We start from the raw sequence: 20548 nt of genomic DNA on the forward strand, positions 1-20548 counted from the left end.
ATTTTCTTAGTACTGTGAAAAGCACACCCAGAAAAGCCTTGCAGTATTACAAAACATTCTCAGCAGCAGCAGCAGATAACAGCAGCAAAGGTGAACAGAAAGCATTGATTTGAGGACTGTACAAAGTACAAAACTCGTGGATGCAGCATGGCACAAACCAGAGCACAGGGGAGCACCTGTGAGCACTAAAAGGTAAAAGGCTGCAGGACTTCCTGCCAATGGTCCCTAGGCAGGAAACTTACTGAACATTTTCAAGAAAAAATGACATAAATTCAACATGCTAAGGTAACTAAGCATACCTTTGAAAATTTTATGTAAGAGTGTTGATAAAGAGCAAAGAACATAAGATCATTTACTATTCATTATAAATTTCTAGTAACAAACTCTGTATTAAAAGGGTTCATATAGATATTAAACACAATATTAAGTGATTATTTCTATTCCACCCTTCAGTTATCACAAAAAAACAATACTTTTCTAAATCACAATATGAAAACAGAACAGAAGATAGCACAAAGGCTCCCTCACCCTTCAGAAGTGCCACTGAAAGTTGGTCTGTGTTCAGGTTATTGACATATTTGCCCAGGTAGGTGTTGAGGACCCAGGCTACCAATCCTTCCAACATGACTGTCCTAGAAGAAGAAAACTAATGCTTTTCTGTCATTTTTTGGATTTCTCTTCCATAATTAGTCTCAGTCTGAAAGAAAAAAAAACAACAAAATTATTGTCTGAAATAGACACACTCAGCAGAGCTGACATTGCTGTCACTTCAGTTCTTACTGTGATCTATCCAAAGAGAAGTAAAAGCACCAAGGTTGATTTCTACCTTAAAAAAGCTTTACCCCATGCCCTTTAAGTGTCAAATCAGCTTCACAGAGAGATTTTCACATAAAGTTCATCTTTCCATCCTTTTTCTAAGCAAAACATTATTTTTGGTGCAATAATCAACACAGGGAATCCACAATCCTCCTGCAGAAAAGGAAAGGACAAAACTCCACGTTGATCTGAAGTTTGCACCGGCTCCTTGACCTCTGCTGCCAACATTTCACCATGCTGGCTTTGGCAGCTGCTCTGAAGCACAGCCTGAAGCCTTCTGGATTTTTGCAGAATTCTTCCACGACACCTATGAAGCAACTCACCCTACTCAAAGCCCTTTTTGGGAGAGCGGGTGTGTGGGCAGTAATCAGATCCAAGCCCCAAAAATAGCTCACCAACAGTTACTGCAACAGGTTTTCAAAGTGGCAGCAGAGATTATTGCACTGAGGAGGGAAAAAGCTGCATCAGGGAAGCACCACACTCCAGAACATTTCCCTTCCCTCTTCTCCAGTCACTTCTGTTTCACCTCTGTGGCAATCAGGGCATTAAAATCCCAAAGTCCCTGTCCAAGTTTTTAACCACAGAATTACAAAACCACTCACAGCTCTTGCAAGGGCAGGGTGAAGCCTGGTACAGTAAGGAAAAAAGCATGCAGGCCATTCCTTGAGATTAGAATGCAATAAATATCTTGATTTTGTGTTTAAAAAATTCTCCTAATCCCATACACCTGCCGAAACCATTGAATTATACAAAGCAGAAAAAGCAAGATACATCCTTTATTTACAGCTGACAATAGAAGGGAACAACAGCTCCAAGAGTCACATTTTAAACTTTACATTAAGATATAGAGTTTTCTCATTATGATTTTAGAGAGCCCCATTTAAACTTTTATTTTTTTCATAAAAATGCAGTGAAAATATTTAACTACTAGTTAAATTCACTAACCAGAATTAAGCAAGGAATGAAAGACCTTTTCTAAAGGCTGAAAGTGAAACTGTGCTGTCCTGAAGAATGAAACAGAAAACAGCACAGGAAAGTTCAATTCAGTCACATGACTTCTTATAAAATGTGTTTTAAGAGTTTTGCCTTGGTAAAATTTCTCAACAATTTTCAAAAACAATACTAATAAAGACTAAGCATTTGTGCTCTTGGGCCGCCAGCTTACATTACAGGCATTTATTCTAATGAAAGTGACAAGAAAGTCAAGATCAAACAAAAGTATATGCACTCATTTTTGTTACACTGTCATTAAAAAAAAAAAGTAAATAAAAGAAGGAATCTACAGGTGTTTGGAACCAAAGCAAAGGAAAGACCTTGTAGAAACATTTGAGCACAGTTCAGCATCCCAGTGACTGAAACCCTCTGGTGCATGAACCATGCCTGAACTCGCCCTAAGAGCTGTAAAAGAAGCACATCACAACCTTAACCTAAACTCGTGGGACATAACTAACCACACACAAACCTTTCAAATCCTTTAAGGCTTTTATATTTTTAACTCTCCAGTGCACTGCTGTGCCCTGGGGAGAAAAACACGGCATTTCTTATCTATGACAATGTTTTAATTTCCTTAACGCGCACAGTACAAGAACTGTCAGGGTGAGAACCAAATCCCAAACCAGGCCCTGGCTCAAAGCGAAATTAGGATGCAATTTTCCGCAGGGGGAGGCAGAGCAGGCCCCGGAGCGCCGGGGCCAGGGCAGTGGTCGGAGGTGCGGGGGGCTCTTCCAGCGCCCCTCTACCCAAATCCGGCAGGGAAGGAGCCTCCGGGCCAGCCGGGGACACGGGGGATCGCCAGCAGCGAGCTGCGGGCTCGCCCGGCGTGCCGGGGAGGAAGCGAAAGGTCACCTTGCCCGGCGGAGCGGGACGGACCCCGGGCAGCCCCGGGGAGCGTGAGGCGGCGAACGGCCCGCGCCGGGCGGGGAGGCCCCGAGGGACCCCCAGGCCCCGCGGCCGGGCTGAGCCCCCCGCGCCCCGCGGCGGGCGCGGGCACCGGGACACACCGCGGACACACCGCGGACGCACCGGGACGCACCGGGACGCCCCTCGCCCACCCTTCCCGGGGCGGGGCGCCGCGAGGGGCGTGCGGCAGGGAGGGGCCCCTCAGGCCGGACCCGAGGAGCGGGAGCGGCGGCTGACGCAGAAGGGAAAAGGCAGCGGGTCCGGAGGTGCCCCGAGTGTCCTCTCCGTACCCCCTCGGGGCCATCCGAGGAGCCCCCCGGGAGCCCCGGACTCACCTGCGCGGCGCTGAGGGCGGGCGGGGGGCGGCGGGCGCGCGCCGGGCGGTCGCGGGGGTGCGCCCGAGTGCGGGAGCGCCGAGCGATCGATGGGGCGGCGGCACCGCCCCCTGCAGGCGGGGCCGGGCAACGCCCCTGGGCTGGGCCCGAGCCGGGGCCTCCGCTCCGCCCTCACGGAAATGGGCTCGAACGGGGCGGGTTTGGGGTCGGAAATGGGCTCAAACAGGGCGGGCTTGGGGTTGGGACACGCCCTCACGGAAATGGACTCGAACGGGGCGGGTTTGGGGTCGGAAATGGGCTCAAACAGGGCGGGTTTGGGGTTGGGACACGCCCTCACGGAAATGGACTCGAACGGGGCGGGTTTGGGGTCGGAAATGGGCTCAAACAGGGTGGGTTTGGGGTCGGAACACGCCCGGGATTTCTGCACCGCCCTCGTGGAAATGGGCTCGAACAGGGCGGGTTTGGAGTCCGAACACGCCCGTGGCCTCCGCGCTGCCCTCACACAAATGGGCTCAAACAGGGCGGGTTGGGGGTCGGAACACGCCCGAGCTTTCTGTGCCGCCCTCACTGAAATGGGCTCAAACAGGGCGGGTTTGGGGTCGAACACGCTCTGACTGAAATGGGCTCGAACAGGGCGGATTTTGGGTCGGAACACACCCGAGGTCTCTGAGCTGCCCTCACAGAAATAGACTCAAACTGGGTGGATTTGGGGTCGGAACACGCCCTCATGGAAATGAACTCAAACGGGGCGGGTTTGGGGTCGGAATACCCCGGGGATTTCTGCACCGCCCTCACGGAAATGGGCTCAAACAGGGCGGGTTTGGGGTCGGAAATGGGCTCAAACAGAGCGGGTTTGGGGTCGGAACAGCCCCGAAGTCTCTGTGCCGCCCTCACGGAAATGGGCTCAAACAGAGCGGGTTTGGGGTCGAACACGCTCTCACAGAAATGGGCTCGAACAGGGCGGGTTTGGGGTCCGAACGTGCCCGCGGCCTCCGCGCCGGCCTCACAGAAATGGGCTCGAAGCGGTCCAAAGAGCAGTGAAAAATGAGGTTCTTGTCTAAATCATTCAGTTCCGTAGTAGTTTCAATATGCCCATTTTCCAAGTCTTTCCTGAAAAATACCTTCAAATGTAAGTTTAATACAGATTTGCAAACGGCTTCTTCATAGTAGAAGTACAGACCTGATTGTCAGTCCCAGAAATAATTACAGATTATATGATACCACAGTTTTTGAGGAAGTTTAAAATCTGTATTTTTAGAATCTGAATACTCCTTTATAGCAATTTTATTCCAAAAGATCCTTTTACATTTCAGGCCTCAGAAATAACCACTGTGTCTGACTTGAGATAGGTTAGCACAGTTCAGTGGATTTACAGGGATCACACAGTCCAGCAGTGTTTTTATGGCATAACACAAGGGTGATGTGTCACTGCATGACTTCACTCCCATGGGATTCAGACTCTGGCTTGCAGATTCTGGCTGAACACAGCCACCACAATTGACAGCTAAGTCACAGATGTAAAATATAATTATTATGGGAAGTGGGTTTTTAAATATTGGCTTCCAAACCACTTCGTTCAAGCAGAACCTCCACTAATTTTCTGTAAGAGAGGGTTGGAGCTCCAGCATCATCAAGCAGTGAAGGAGAACAGGATTTTCAGGTTCTGAGGTTTGAGTAAATTCTATTTATTATAGATGATGTTCTGCCACCTGAGGGCAGTGAGCTATTTGGCAAAGATAATCACAGGGATCTGCTCTAATAGTCACTGAACACAGGGAAAATATTTTGGATTTATGGTTTACCTCAACAATGAGGTCAGGATCAATTGGGGAAACATGTTACCTCAGCCAGGACACAAAGGTGACGAACTCTAGGGTTGTCAACAAAAGGAACTTCCTTCCTCCAAGATAAAAACAGTTCAATCTGGATTTTTCCCTTCTAAAACAAAATGAACTATGTACAGGCAATGAAATGCTGTTGTTTAGACATAACAGTCGTAATTTTAGTTGTAAAAAAGAGCTTGTGTAAAAGATTTCACTTCCTGATATCCTATGTGTACTTAAGAAATTTGGTCTGATAATGAGAAAAAAACAAACTGTAATAATAAAGGAAATATCCAGGAGGGTGAGGGAAAGTATGACAACTAAAGTACGGGATAGGAACTGATAGCTTTAACATTTAAATCAAATGGATGATTCCTGAGCATTGAAAGAATGATAATTTAACTCCAGTCCCTTAGAAGTGCTGTCACATCCATGTTCTTGGCATTGTGGCAGACCTTGAATAAAAATCATCATCACAAGAAGTCTCAGGAGAAAGCTTAAGGGCATAAAGTTTGAAAAATATTTCTTTTCAAGTCTGATAAAGGTCCTCTTAGAGTATCACAGAAGAAAGGGAGGAGTTGGCCACTCAATTTTAAAGTTTTTCTTTTAAACTGCAAAGCAACAGAAGATACTAAAAAGCATCAGTGTCTCTATTCATCTGAAATTTCAAATCTCTGTAAGAAAGCTACATTTACCATAATGTTTGTTTTATAAGACAAGAGATGGTTTGATTATCAGTCAATCAGCATATTATCTGTAATTTCCTTTAACTGGTTTTCATCCCAGCATCTTGAATGCCCAGAGGAACCTTCTTTTCTTCTGGAAGTAAGTCTTGAAGTAAATTGTCCTCATTTTCCACTGCAATGTGAATTTCAGTTTCTTTGTTCAAGGCATTTTCTTCTTTTGAAGGGAGGGTTTCTTCCCCTGTTGGGGAGCCCCAGGGAGTGTGTCCATTATCCCTGGCAGTTGAATTTATCTGCTCAGGGCACTGGGAGCTGCAGTCTGGTCTGCAAAATTTCACAATGCACGTCACATTCACCTGTGTTCCTCCATTACCAGAATGTTCTGTCAAATAAACACAGAAGAATGAAACCAGAACAGGGCAGCTGGATTCTTTATCCAGCTCTTTGACTTGCAGGTAAAATAGACAGTAAATATCTTTTAGCTTCACTTAATTCAGTCAAGCTGGTTGAGTTGGTTCTGTAATATTTTGGTACCATAAAATTCATGTATCTCCCCAGAAATAAAAAAGCTGCCAAAATTAATGCAGAGACCTGGATTGCAAACAATTCTTGCCCATCTGTTGTCATTTCAAATGCTTTTGACAATGTTCTTTTGTAACTGCTCCCTTTGGCTTCTACTCCCACCCACAGGTAAGTGCCAACCACCTGATCCCCCAGCCCTTAAATCCCTGTTTGTCCACTGAGGAAACTCTGTTATTTCAGGATGGCAACTTTAAACAATCATTTTTTCTTTTCAAAGGTACTAAATTTTCTCTCTGGTGAACAGGACTCAGATGTTTTATCCTGCCATTTAGACTTCTGCTAAAAAGACTCATAATTTATAATTTCAAGAGGTTCTGGATCATTCAGAATCATTACTACCTGAACTTGCAGAGCTGTGTCTGTCTCCACTCAGTAATTTAGAACCTTCAGGAGGTGAATGTTGCTGCTGAAATCCTCCTGAGTTTTTATTTTCATCATTCTCTTTACTTATTACACTGCTGGTTGCAGATCCAGTTGGATTCAGGATACTGCTGCTGGACCCAGAAGTTTCCAAGAGATGCTGTTGTTCCTGTTCAGAACTCCTGGAGTTCTGCAATTCTGCATCTCTGATTTTTTTGTCACACTGTTTTTCTGGAGGGGGAAAAGGCTGGAACATTTGCAGAGAAATGCAAAATGTTAATATTAAAAAAAAAAAAACCCACCACATGCAACCCACTAGCAAAGAACTGGTGAGTATTTTGGCAGCTAAAGAAACCAGTGATGATTGGAACTAGAGGAGCTTTAATGTCCCTTCTAATCCAAGCCATTCTGTAATTATTTTCATTTTGCATAGTGATGGGTGCAAGTAAAGTCCATAACAGCTCATTAGGGGTTCAACAAAATGAACCCTTCTCCTGAAAGCACCACAGCACTGCTCTGATTACTTAGGGACCAAATTTAGTTTTCAAATTTAGTTTTCAAAACCCCACCTGGGTTTTAGTGCTGTTTTCAGCCTCACATAGAGTGAGGGTGGGACATTTAAGATACATCTTACATCCTGCCTTGGGGACCAAACCACCCTGTTCTCACTGCAGATTTCTTGCTGCTGTGCTGTTTTCTTCTACTTGTATTTAGGTGAGAGTTTATGATTTCTGTGTAACTTTTAAAGAAATGGAAGAGATGGAAAGAGAGGACACTCACCAAACCTGCCTCTGTAGCTGCTGCAGAGTACACAGGGGCTGCCAGTGAGCAAAGACAGTTTGTTAGCACCCAAACCTGTCCCTTTTACAACAGCTGCACCCTAAACTAGGCTGTCATCCCCTGCTCCTGGAATAAACTTCAAATATACATTTATTGCACACAGTTTGAACACATTGGAACCTGTGTTGCATTAATTTTGTGACTTAATTAGCCAGGAAGCAAAGAGAAGCCTCAGCATTAATTCATCATTTTTCTTGTATAGTGTCAGTGAGAAAAGCTATTGATGACAATAAACCACATTCATGTCTGTTTAATTATAACACTTGAAATTGTCTAATATTTAAATTATGAAGTACCAAAAATTTAACAAGTTTCAGCAGAAGCACAACTGTTGCACAGTTGTCCAACTCCAAGGCTGTTGGGTATTTAGACAATTACCTAAAACCTGAGGAACAAGACAGATTTGAAGAAAGCTGGCATCTTCTTAGACACTAATTTCAGTCAACCACCAGGCTCAGGTAATGGGAAATAAGGTAACACTTCACAGTTTTTACAGATTTTCTTGTTTTCACCTCATGAATCTTACCTTTTTTTTTTGAGACTAAGCAATATCCCAAAATAGCAATTACCAGGATCAATAACAATGGCCCCGCTACTGCTCCTGAAAATAAATAAAAAGAAGAAATTATTTAGTAGCTTGATCTAATTAGAAAAAGGTAGTTTTGTATTTTCTGTGCCTCACTACAAAAGCTAAATTTACAAGTATTGTGTATGTCTGACATTCACATTGGATGCTTTAATTGTCAGACAGCAAGGTCTCATTTCAGTCACCACTTCATAAAACTGAATTCTCCTCTCCTGAGGACAGACTTCTGAAAAGTGAAGACAGATTTTTGGACTTGGTCCCAAAAGGTATTTCTCTGGCCAAGCAAGAGTTTGTCACATACAAGGCCAAGTAGCTCAAAACGCTCCCAAACATCTCTGCCTTCTCCTGTGAAAAGCAGAGAGCACATCCACACCCAGGAATGCTGTCAGGACCTTCTGTCTGACAGAAGACTCACAGACCTCTCACCAGCTCAGGTTTGCCTCAATCCAGAATTTAAGATACAAACTTTTCTACCAGCTATAGCAGCAATTATCAGGAAATGCCTTGTATAGTCTAGGTTGGGTTTTTTTAGAAATAATGCAGATGCACAGGTAAAAATGCAGTTCACTACAAGCTGTGTCACATTGAATTAACTGAGCTCTCCTGACATTCTGTTTGGTGACTGGTTTTGGAAAGACACTGAGAACTAAATATAAGCTTGGTTCCTGAGCAGACAAAAGTGACTTTAAATGAGTTAAAGCTCACCAGTGATGTGGGACAGGTCAGATACAGAGTTTAACGTGACAGGTTGAGTTATTATTGCAGCTTGGTGGGAAACTGGACTTTGGGTCACAAGTAGCTTCCAAATGGTGTGAGGCAGAACTGTGGCTGTTCCTGAGTCACTGCAAACAGTGTCATTCCTGCTGTTCCCAGGGACAGCCACTGATTTACAGCTGCAAGAGACAAAAAGAGAAGTCAGGAGCACCAGAAGCCCTGCACAGTTAAGGCTGCTGTTGGACAGAACTCTGGCTCACACGGTGTGGGGCGTGCAGCTGGTGTTGTAGGACTCCTCAGGGGAAAACGTGCCAGGAGGACAAGGTTCACATTCTGTGTCTGTGCTGTCTGTCCCTTTAAACAAAGAGGAAAACTCCAGTTACTTATCTGGTGAGAAACAAGAATGAATATTCAGGGTCTGCAAGAGATCCCAGCAATTATATAGAAGCAGTGCAAAAATGCAGTCTGTGACTGTCACAGGAGACATTCACTTGATGCACCCAACCCAAAAAATTAACCAGCTGTAAGTTTGGTACCATTAAAGGTTCAAATGTGGTGCTTCAGACAAAGCTTTTCACCGACTGACTACCATACTGTTGAGTTCTGCATCTTCTCAAAATGATTCCTCATTTTTTTTAATGTTTAGCATTTCAAATATTTTAAAATGATTTATCATTTTGAGACAGATGTATTATCAGGGTGGTAGATTCCATCAACCAACAAAACCAGATCAATTCTGCAGAACAGCATAGAGTCATCATTATTTACTGTACCCAAAATTCCACCTGAAGCCCTTTTTCAAGGATTTAAGGAGTGATTAAGTGGTCTTGGATCTCAGTCACTTTTACAGAATAAATCACTTTTTGATATATGACAGTAAGAAATTGCAATGTGTTGTCACTTTGAATATACCTCTGGAGAACACTGCTACTCTGGTTAGTGCCCACTTGCTTAGAATTAATATAAACCCTAACAGGAATGCACAGCTGAAGGGAATTAGGCCAGAATAAATGTGCAGTAAGCAGAGTGTTCAAAATCAAATTACCTCTTCTGGAAACCCTGTAGCCTTTGCCACATTTTTTGTGTGTTCTACACACTTCACAGTACTCATCCAGCCTGGAAACACAGTACTTGTGGGGTGGGCAGCTACAGATCCTGTCCTGGGACCTGGTGCACGTTTGATTCTGTACAAGCCCTGGTTTTAAAACAAAAATAAAGCAGCAAGATGTCATTGACAGCATTTAAAATCACAGCCTGCAGTGTTTCGAGTGAACATGAGGTGATGTTCACATACAAATTTTGGGCTTGTATAGCACCATAAACCAATGTGTTACATGCCCAATGTCTCCATTTTCAGAAGAGTTTTCTCTCTCTAGGAAAGGAGAAATTTGCACCTGCAGGGTGCACATTTAAAACTCTGTGCCTGCAGTAGTGCTATATTTTGTTGTAATTCCAAACATGGCCATTTGTGTTTACCACTGCCATACCTGGGGGCCACACTGAGATTTTCAGTCCGTGCAGATCATGTCACTGTATTTAATGTGTTTGGAGATTTTACTACAAATATTTTCATATTGTAATTAACCAGCTTTTGTAGGATTATCTACTTAGACAAGACCAAAGGTCCTTTCAACTTAGACTGTATCCTTAAAACTTACTTCTCAGTGAATCAAGTATATAATGTTCTACACCAATTTCCATTAGAAATGATGGAGAACAGCATGATTGAGTTCATTAATGCAGGTGATCTATTAGCCCAAAGTACAGGTGCTGGTACAATGCTCTACCTTAGGTACTGTTCAGCTGCTTCAGTGAACAGAACCAGTGTGCTCTCACTGATTGCTGCTTTGCAAAATAAAACAATGTTTATTTTGCAAAATGGACCCATGTTTACTGTTGTTACTTCAGCAGACAAAATGAGAAATGACAGGATGCTGGAAATGTAATTATCCATTTATCCATGTCCAAGTTAGGTATTAAAGTCTCTTGATGGGATGTTATAAGCAGGAGCTTATTCTACTGATGGCATTTGGAATATTTTAGTGATGTACTGCCTTAGCTTTTAATAATACAAGTCCTCATTTTTAGGACTTAAGAAGAAAAAGAGCCAGGGCTCCCTGCAAGATTTTTCTCCTAGATTCCTATCCCTAAATCTTACACATTCCAAAAGCATGAGGATTATTCAAGTGATTGACAAAATCTCATGGGTTTCTTAGGAGAAAAGGTTAAACCAAGCCCAGTCTTTGAGCAAGCCCCTTTCCTAACCCAAGCCTACCTTTCCTGCAGGGTGCTGAGCAGGCAAAGCACTGTGGAGAATGATTCCAGATGGCTGTGTAGGTTTTAGGTCTGCAGGGGCTGCACTTGGTGTCCGTGGTCTGACTGCAGCTCCCTGTCCTATACTGACCTATTAAAAGAAAAAAAAACCCAAACCAAATCAGAGAAATCATCTCACTGGAAAGGATCACGAGGAATTAAGTCTCATTCTGAGCTGTAGAATCCTTTCCCTTCACTGACATGATCAGATTGGTATCACACACCATGCATTGATGTTGAGAACTGCATGTCTCTACAGGGAAAGTCTGATTTATGTCCATCCGTGTTTGACCCCTTTTCTTACATTCAGTTCAGTGGATTCCAGACACATTGAAAACAAGGCAAACCAAAATCCCTCAGCACATACTTAGATGCAGCTACCACAATAAAAAACCCAAATATTTTACCTTTGCAGAAGCTGTTTTGTGGTGAACACGTGGAGGTGTTTCACAACCAAAGTCAGGCATGTGCCAGAATGATGTGCCTGAGTGAGACCCTTTATTACAGACAGTGGGTGGAGAGGGCAAAGCTTCCCACCACCAGCAGAGTTTGTACTATTTCTCACATTTAGTACAGTGATGGGAGCATGTGAGTTCCAACATTAATTTTGGAGAAAACACCTCAATTGCCAATTCCCTTTCATGTGAAAGGGGAAATAAGATAAAAGTCAATGTCTCATATCCTTTACAAAAATATCCTGGAAAACATAATCAGGAAGTAGGAATAACACTGAAAAATTTTTAGAGGTGCTTGGAGAATCTGTTTTTCGAAAGAAGAGGCCCTGGAGGTGAGGCAAATTAATTATTTCCAAAGACTTTGTTTTCCCCTGTACTTAATTAAAGCTTTGCATTCTGCATCCTACATCTTGCTCATGATCTAGGCTGATTCACTGAACACTACATAACACAACTGAAAAGTTTTACTTATGAATTCTCATCTTTCATCTGTCATGAACAAAGGAAGTTTGCAGATCTATCTAGATTATTGCAGTTAATTCAAGAAGCTGCAGCTGTTTCAGCAAATACTGATTTCCTGTTTGAACTTCCGGATCTGACAGACACTCAGCATTTATGAAGAAAAATTTTCTTTGCTCAGCATGTAATGAGAAAGAAAAGGCAGGTTTTGTTTCCCTATCTAATATAATAATATGGTTGCAACTTCTTTGCTCAGCATGTAATGAGAAAAAAAAGGCAGGCTTTTTTTTCCCTATCTAATATAATAATATAGTTGCAACTTATTGCATAAAGTCTATGACCAAAATCTCCAAAGAACATTACTATCCCCTCCAAAAAACCAATCCCAAAGCCCACAGACAATGACTTTGGCTAACTACAGGTCACTTATAATCACCCCTGGAGTGCAGGATGTGACAGCTCAGAGCAGACAGTGTCTGCAGTCCTGTCCCCAGTGTGACAGTGCTCTGCAGTGTCTGATTTACACTAAAAGACAACAACTCCCTTAATGAGCAAAGACAGACTGACCTGTCCAATGGAAAGCCCCTTAGATAAGTGATATTATCATAGCACAGAAACTAAGCTTTACTTCATGCCCTGTTTTACAACACGTATTTTTATTAATGGGCTAGGGTCTGTGTTGCCTGTTTTTTGTAATTCCCCTAGTGAGTGTTGCTTCCCCTCCAGTGTTGACTAAAATTACTTTAATTACCTTAATGAAAACTTCATGGAGAACTGTGCTTAGACAAGCTGAGAAGCTACCTTCTGGTAAGTCTTAGCCCAGTTAACCTTGAAGGAGAATTCCAGTTCTGATGGACAATGTGTCTCTTTTGCCAGTGTTTTGCAGTCACAGTGTTTTGTTGTCTTTGTTGAGGAAGAATGCATTACAACAGCAAAAATCTGATGCACTTTATACATATAAATAATCAAAATACACTATGATCATCTGAAAACCGAGTGAATTTGGCTGTGTAAAGTAATAGTTTGAATGATAACCTACCTGGAGGGCACTGGCTGCAGCATTTATCAAGTTCTTCATCATAGAATTCAGTGCTGGGATCGTTGCATCGTTGGGCAAGCTGCGGTGTGTAAGGTAATGAATATTCCTAGGAGAAATCAAGGGCAAGCCATGAGTCACAAATCCATTCTGATCCTGAATTAGACACTCAAAAGAGACAAATGCCTAAAGAGCAGTGCAATTACAGGCACCTTCCCTTCCAAGGCACCAGTGGAGCTATAATGAAACAGCACAGAGCAGATGCCAGGAGGCTGCAGGGCCATGAACAGATAATGAGCTGCATGTGACCCTTCTGAGGTTCCTTTGTTTTCCAAAGATCCAGCACAAACCAAGTGATTTCTCCAGGTTTAGGTTCAAAAGAGTGCAGTGGAACCAAAGAGCTGAGTGCCTTTTCCTCAGCTGCCATGGCTCAAACAACATCTGACAAAACACCAGAGAAACCGAAATTCCGACCTGTGGGTTTGTGGGAGAAACATTTACTGTAAAGTGGCTCAAAAACTTCAGTCAGTCTTTCCAAAGAAAACGGAAAAAAGCTTTTATCTTTCCAGACACTCTGTGATTCCTTCCTGAGCAAGGAAGGCCTTGATGTTTTGAAAATGATGTCTCCAAAAACTTCTGAGAAGCAGCACCTTTGCAGAAGGTGCAGACAAATATGCAGATGAAATGCATTAGAGACAATCACGAAATAAATACAGGGTGCCTAATTTCAGCTCTCACTGATCAGCACAGCTCAATGAACAAGTGTCAAATTATTTAATGACTTACAGACTATTTTCAAAGGGAAAAATACACTCACTTAAAAAGGCTTCTGTTAGGTAGGACAAGTGTAGGAGTTTCCTGCTAGACCAAAAAGGCACTGTTAAAAAAGGATGTGACACTGCTCAGCTTTAAGGCATCATTGCAGTCTGAAGAGATTTCTCCATGTTTAATCTACACACATCTAGAGGAATCATTACTAAAATGAAAAATCAAAACAGGAACAAGATCTCGGGAGGCCGGTAATGAAAATATCCTTCCTCCTTACTGAAAAACATCTTGAACATCTATTGCGTCTTCATATTACTGACAAAGGAAATTAATGATTCTCACCCTCAGCAATTGCTTAAAGGGAATTCAGCATTTTCTTATGCAGCTCATTGAAATATTCTTTTATTTAGCTGTGATCAGAAACAGGATTTTGTCAACCTACTCAATGGGCAGTGTCAAAAAACCATTTTCTAAGAATGTGAAGGCAGAGAAAAGTCTAAATATCATAGGATGGACAATGATAAATCATCCTGTTTGCAAACTTGAGCTGACACTAAAATTTGACAAAGGAGAAAAGGGCTCTGCTCTCAACAAAAATATTTTTTATTAAGTTACTTTTTTATTAGAAGAGGAAAGATCAAGTGTTGTCATCTCATTTTTGTAGTCACTATGATCAACTTCTTTAAAAATAGCAGTTGAGAGCCTTTTCAAAACATAAGGCTTCAATGCAAGAGCAGACACGGGGGGAAAAAAAAGCAGAAATACAATAAACCACATCACACATGACCCTGCTGGTGAGGTTTCCTGGCTAAAAAAATTAAAAGTTCTTATCTCATGCTCTTCCCTGTCTGTTGTAAATCCTGCCCTGTGAGCTGCAGACACAGGAAAACCTGTCAGTTGCTGGGTTCACACCTGTTTCTCTGAAGTTGTGCTTGGAAGGCTCTCTCTGCTGTCTGATACCATCTCCCTGAAATTTTATCTGATGAGCTGTGGCTCTCAGTGACTTATAACTGACAATTTCTTCCCAAATGTCCTCAGAGAACATTATGGGAAACTAAAAGGGAGTTTTGACTGGCTTAGGCACAATTTACACACACTTAGAGAGCCACACACGCTGGCTCAGCTTGGTTTGCCCAAGGAATCCTTCTAATTCCCAACTGAAAGGATTAAATTCATTTACTACACCCCATTTTCCAGCAATTTCACCAATCCTGAGGTCTGAGTTGGGCCATATAAAATTTCTGTCTGGCATCCAGATGCATTGGCTACTTTGGACTGAAAGACTGATGAGTAGAGGCCAGATTCTATGTCACAATCTTTGCATTTTGTTAGTGTTTGTATCACTCACAAGACCTTATTTTATCCTGTTTTTACTGTGATTCAGTGTTCTACAAGCAGATTGTGTGAAGGGAAACTAACCTGATGCTGCACATTTTGCATTACAGGCTCAGAACTTCTCAGTCTAAATAGCAGTGCCTAATGGCAGCTGATTTAAAAGAAATTTATAAGGAGTAAATTAAGAGTTTGGAAGACTTCATTTAATTTAACAGGTGCAAGAAGAAATAAAATGCCCCATCTGTCTATCAGTAGAGGCACAAACATTCTTAAACATGAAATTTAGTTTAGCTCTATGCACATCAAATTAAGAAACACATTTTGGCATAGAAATTGGTAAACTGTGCTTGCCTTTGACTTCCTAACTCACTAGGGAGATTTTTGCAATGCCTCTGCATTAAGCAATAACTAAGAAGTTACATACACAAAATCAGTGACTCCAGACTCTCTGGAGTTCCTGCATTGTTTGGATCATTTTCCTGTTTGCACTGCAGATATTACTGTACAGGTGACATAATTTGTCCCTGGAGAGGAGTGGCTAACAAAGCTGAAAAGGCTTTATGTGTAATTAAATTTAAGTATCTTAAATAATAAAAATAAAACATGTTAATACAATGGATGAATCTATAAAAATCCATTCATATAACACTCATTTTCATTTCATTTTCACTCAAGGCCATTTAAACAAAGATATATAAGCATATATTTTAATCCTAATTCACATGTCTACATTTCTGTTGATCTATTTTTCATACATTTGCCTTTAAACCCCAGCTGTCAGTCAGAGGATCTGCAGAGGAATTACATTTGTGTGCAGTGTTCTTCACGCATGTGAAACCACAATGAAGTCACTGAGGTCTCTGGTGTAAAATATGTTTCTATGGAAAGGACTTGACATACAGAGACCCTATTTGCTGAGCTAGCAGACCTACTGGAGGCAGGAAAAAACAGAATTCTGTCTAAAATATTTAAACTTCTCATTTTAAAATAAGTTCTGTTGAATTTCACTTACCAGATAACAGCGTCACCAGTTCTTCTCTTTGAAAACTTCAGGTTATTACTGATAACCTGGGTGATTCAATTGTTCAAAATGGCAAAAATAATGTTCAGTTCCTGTGTCTAAGACAGGGACTGAGGCTGGGAACTCTCAGACACTTCCAGATGAATGAGATAAAACCCAAGAAGTGTCACTCAAGAACTATTGCTTTGCCAGTTTGTCTCCCTCAAAAATAAAGTTTTCTGTAACAAATCACTGTTAAAATTTGATATAACAGGCATGGGTTTTTTCCAGCTCTGTGGCAGGTGTGGTATCACTGAAACTACTGTATTTGTTTTTGTACTCTACATATAAGCTTTTCCTTATTTTGTCACAGTGCAAAAAGTGATGCTGAAAGTTTCTGTCATTATTTCCATCATTATGTTTCAGTCATATTTAAAATAAGAGGAGAGCTAATTCCTTTTGAACCAAAGCCCCTTGCTCAGCATGAAACATGACAAACTTAAATTCTGGTGATAAGTTCTGCCACAATTCTGAGATTATCCCTTCTCTGTCTGCTTTATGCTATCCACTGCAAGGTGTCCAGTAAATCAGGTTTAAAACACTCTCACCTTAAAACCAGAGCTGAATTAAAAATTAGTGAGAAACACTAATTAAAATAATTATTTTAATATATTATCAGCTCACTGTAGCACCCCATACTCCTTAAAAGACCACAGTGTAATTCCAGGTTCAATGCACATTCTGACATCCTCACCTGATTTCACTGAACCTTTGCTTATCCAGCCTCAATTCCTATGATTAAATAAACATGTAAATAACATAAATATCCCATAAGAACACAGTCACCTGGACATCTCAGCAACATTTCCATATTTATCTTCACAATCCTGAACATTTTAAAACCAGACAGAAAAGTCCTATCAATACACCAGTACAGAAAACACTGAGTTGAAGGCAAACAGATCCCACTGAGCTCTTTGGCTGGCACAGCTACAAACCCTCACTGCCAAACACAGTGTGCAGCAGCAGCTGGATAAGGAATAGAACAGTAACAGCTGCAGCACATCAGATTTTCATGCAAATTAAAAGGTTTTTCTATTTTAATAGGGAAGAGTTCTAGGGAACCGATGGAGCAGAACAATTCTTCCTGTGCAAACAAGGTCATGTAGATATGGGGTTACACTCTGCACTTGCCAGGATGCTCACCATGGTTTTTACAGACACTCAAACAAGCCTGCAAAATCAACACATTTCTGCTGAAAATCCAGGAAAAGTTATTAGTCATTCCTTTGGGGAGCCAAGAAGTAACAACAACACAGACAAAGGCTCAGCTTTGAAGTTTTAAGAGGAGGGCTTGAGATTGCTGTAGAGATCACGGTGAATCCAGCCCAAGCCTGGGGGCACGGAGGGGACAAGGGACAGATAGGTGACAAAGGACAGGAGACAAGAGACAAGTGACAAGGGACAGAAAGGTGACAAAGGACAGGAGACAAGGGACAGGTGACAAAGGACAGACAAGCGACAAGGGACAGGTGACAAGGGGCAGAAAAGTGACAAGGGGCAGATGAGAAGGGACAGGTGACAAGGAACAGACAGGTGACAGGGGGCAAGAGACAAAGGACAGGTGACAAGGGACAAGCAAGCAATAAGGGACAGGAGGCAAGGGACAGCCAAGGGACAGGTGACAAGGGACAGACAGGTGACAAAGGGTGGGAGACAAGGGACAGGCGACAAGGGGCAGGAGACAAGGGATAGGTGAAAACAGACAGGCGATAAGGGGCAGGTGGCAAGGGATAGGAGACAAGGGACAGGTGACAAGGGACAGTCAGGTGACAAGGGGCAGGTGACAAGGGGCAGACAAGGTGTCTGTGACAAGGAACCGACAGGCAACAAGAGGCAGGAGACAAACAGCAGGTGACAAGGGACAGACAAGCGACAAGGGGCAGGAGACAAGGGACAAGTGACAAGGGACAGACAGGCAACAAGGCGACAGACAAGGGACAGGTGGCAAGGGATAGGAGACAAGGGACAGGTGACAAGGGACAGACAGGCGACAAGGAACAGACAAGCGACAAGGGGCAGGCAGGTGACAAATAGAGCTCACACACAGCAATGGGACGCTGCCTCCAGGGCTCCATCACCAGGGGATGCCCGCGGGCATTTCCCCCGCGGCGCTCCCGCATCCCCGGAGCAGCATCCCCGTTACAGCGCCCCGGCCCCGCCCGACCCCGCTCACCCAGCCCGGCCCCGCTCACACAGCCCGGCCCCGCTCACACAGCCCGGCCCCGCTCACACAGCCCGGCCCCGCTCACACAGCCCGGCATCGCTCACACAGCCCGGCCCCGCTCACACAGCCCGGCATCGCTCACACAGCCCGGCCCCGCTCACCCAGCCCGGCATCGCTCACACAGCCCGGCATCGCTCACACAGCCCGGCATCGCTCACACAGCCCGGCATCGCTCACACAGCCCGGCCCCGCTCACCCAGCCCGGCATCGCTCACACAGCCCGGCATCGCTCACACAGCCCGGCCCCGCTCACACAGCCCGGCCCCGCTCACACAGCCCGGCATCGCTCACACAGCCCGACCCGCTCACCCAGCCCGGCATCGCTCACACAGCCCGGCATCGCTCACACAGCCCGGCATCGCTCACACAGCCCGGCATCGCTCACACAGCCCGGCATCGCTCACCCAGCCCGACCCGCTCACCCAGCCCGGCATCGCTCACACAGCCCGGCATCGCTCACCCGCCCGGCCGCGGCGCCCATCAGTGCCGGGATCAACGCCGGGATCAACGCCGGGATCAGCGCCGGGATCAGCGCCGGGATCAGCACCGGGATCAGCACCGGGATGGGCCCCGGGAGCAGCGGCCGGCGCGGCCCCATCGCCGCCAGACCGACCCGGGCGGGCCCCGCAGACGCCGCCCCGAGGACGCGGCTCCCCCGCCCCGACAGCGGCGCCGCTCGCCCCGGGCTGATTGCGGAACAAACAAACTGCACAAGCGCTGTGAAACTGCGGCAGCCCGTGTGTTTATTGCAGCGCTGGACGCACGTGGGGATCGTTCCTCTAAAATGACATGCGTGGCTCTGGGAACTCCAGGTCCTTTTTTAAATCTCCCTCTCTACGCCATATGCATGCAATTTCAATAGGTTCACACATATTCATTTTACTGATTTTGCTGCTAATTTTTTCTTTATCAGAAAGAATTCCTGGGTCATTTTGACCTTGCTTTCTGCATCAGCCTCTCTCTGTGTGTCCGTTTCAGAGTTCAAGGGGCTTCTCCTTTATCTCTGTCCTTTGGCTGAAGCAGATTATTAGAGCATAGGTTTTTTGTGAGAACAGTCACACCAAACATCTACAAACTTAATTCAAAGATGTACATTTCACTTAAATCAAAATGGATTTCTATTCTGGAAGATTTCCACTCTGTCTCGTGGTGTATGTTGAGGGTCTGTCTCTTCAGCCCCTTCATAGAATATTGAGTTGGATCAGCAAAGTGCAACTCCCTCACCTCACAGTACAAAGTTACCTTTGCAGCATTCCAATATTCATTAATACTCATTAATACCAGTCACTCGTGTGTCACATACAGCCAGGATGGTACAGACAGACTTAACTATAAATTCAGCCCTGCTCCTGAGAAAAACTCAAATCCACTAAGAGCTCCATGAGCTTCAAATGGCTTTCTTGCAAAAATATTTCTTCTGAGACTGAAATTATCAACAATTTAACATTTCATATCAAACAGGAAAAGCGTGGCCATGGCTTAAAATCCATGTAATTTTTAATTCAGAGATTACCAGCATTATTAAACCAACTAACTATAACACATCCAGCAGGTTGCAAGGCATATTGTTCCTTTAGAAAGCTGTTCTAGTGAAAAAGATTAATTAATATACAACAGTGGAAATACACAATTACAGTCATTGCAGAACAGCCCCAAACAATCACAGCCAGGTAAATGTGGTTATTCAGTTTGTGGATTCACAAACTGGTGTTCTGTAAAATGAAGTATGTAGTGAAGTTAAAGTAGATGTGGAAAAGGTCAACTAAAGTGACCAAGGCAGTGGAGCATCAAACTTACATGAGTAATATGAAAAGGTGGGACTCAAACTGGAGGCTAGTGCAATCAAAGCTGAGATACAATCAATCACAAAAGCAACTTGGTTGAAAAAAAATAATATAAAAAGCAACTCACTGACTTCTGTAAGGCAACAGCTAGTGACATTCACTGAAATAAAGAGGCCAGTTCCAAAGTGCTAAAAGTCCTTTACACAGTGCATGATATCTGTAATCTTTTGCCACGGGTGCTTATGGAGGCAGATTGTACTTGGAAATTCAAAAGAGGGAAGAAAAACTAATGGTGACATAAGAGAATAATAAATCAAAATCTTTGACATCCTCAACCCAATGGCAGCTGCACCTGCAGAACCATGATGAATGCAAAGAGCAGCTATGGTGTTCCTAACTAATCCAATCCCTTCCTGCAGCTGCCAGAGCTGAAATGTTGGGCTCAAGCTCCAGTCTGGCCCAAGAAGGTGTTT

The 20548-nt window shown here is 43.7% G+C and overlaps 2 protein-coding genes across 5 annotated transcripts in view; both read right to left on the reverse strand.

Annotated features, from left to right (window-relative positions):
- VPS13D (vacuolar protein sorting 13 homolog D) overlaps positions 1 to 3142 on the reverse strand; it is a 102446-nt gene extending 99304 nt beyond the window's left edge. For all 4 annotated transcript variants that reach the window (XM_059487302.1, XM_059487300.1, XM_059487301.1 and 1 more), the window contains exons 1-2: positions 3051 to 3142; positions 529 to 697 (exon numbers count right to left, since the gene is read on the reverse strand). In XM_059487302.1, coding sequence (XP_059343285.1) covers positions 529 to 625 — 97 coding nt within the window. In that variant the 5' untranslated portion in view covers positions 626 to 697; positions 3051 to 3142. The remainder of the gene's footprint in view (positions 1 to 528; positions 698 to 3050) is intronic.
- A 1174-nt stretch (positions 3143 to 4316) lies between these two features.
- Positions 4317 to 18889, reverse strand: TNFRSF1B (TNF receptor superfamily member 1B). Its single transcript, XM_059487668.1, has 10 exons — positions 18752 to 18889; positions 12905 to 13010; positions 10914 to 11042; positions 9684 to 9833; positions 8899 to 8992; positions 8630 to 8817; positions 7865 to 7939; positions 7279 to 7316; positions 6478 to 6745; positions 4317 to 5938 (listed from the first exon to the last, which is right to left on the reverse strand). The coding sequence occupies exons 1-10, from the start codon at positions 18887 to 18889 to the stop codon at positions 5640 to 5642; spliced, it is 1485 nt and encodes a 494-aa protein (XP_059343651.1). The 3' UTR covers positions 4317 to 5639.
- Positions 18890 to 20548: the final 1659 nt, after the last annotated feature.

The sequence above is a fragment of the Ammospiza nelsoni genome, chromosome 22, assembly GCF_027579445.1.
Source record: "Ammospiza nelsoni isolate bAmmNel1 chromosome 22, bAmmNel1.pri, whole genome shotgun sequence".
NCBI classification, from domain to species: Eukaryota; Metazoa; Chordata; class Aves; order Passeriformes; family Passerellidae; genus Ammospiza; species Ammospiza nelsoni.

What these genes read in the sequence shown, in the direction of transcription:
- TNFRSF1B (XM_059487668.1), bottom strand. Translation starts at nt 18,889, where the DNA reads ATGGGGCCGCGCCGGCCGCTGCTCCCGGGGCCCATCCCGGTGCTGATC. An exon ending in TGGGCGCCGCGGCCGGGCGG is followed by an intron (nt 13,011 to 18,751) that starts GTGAGCGATGCC and finishes GATTTCTCCTAG; the next exon opens with GAATATTCATTACCTTACAC. An exon ending in CTGCAGCCAGTGCCCTCCAG is followed by an intron (nt 11,043 to 12,904) that starts GTAGGTTATCAT and finishes TTCTTTTAATAG; the next exon opens with GTCAGTATAGGACAGGGAGC.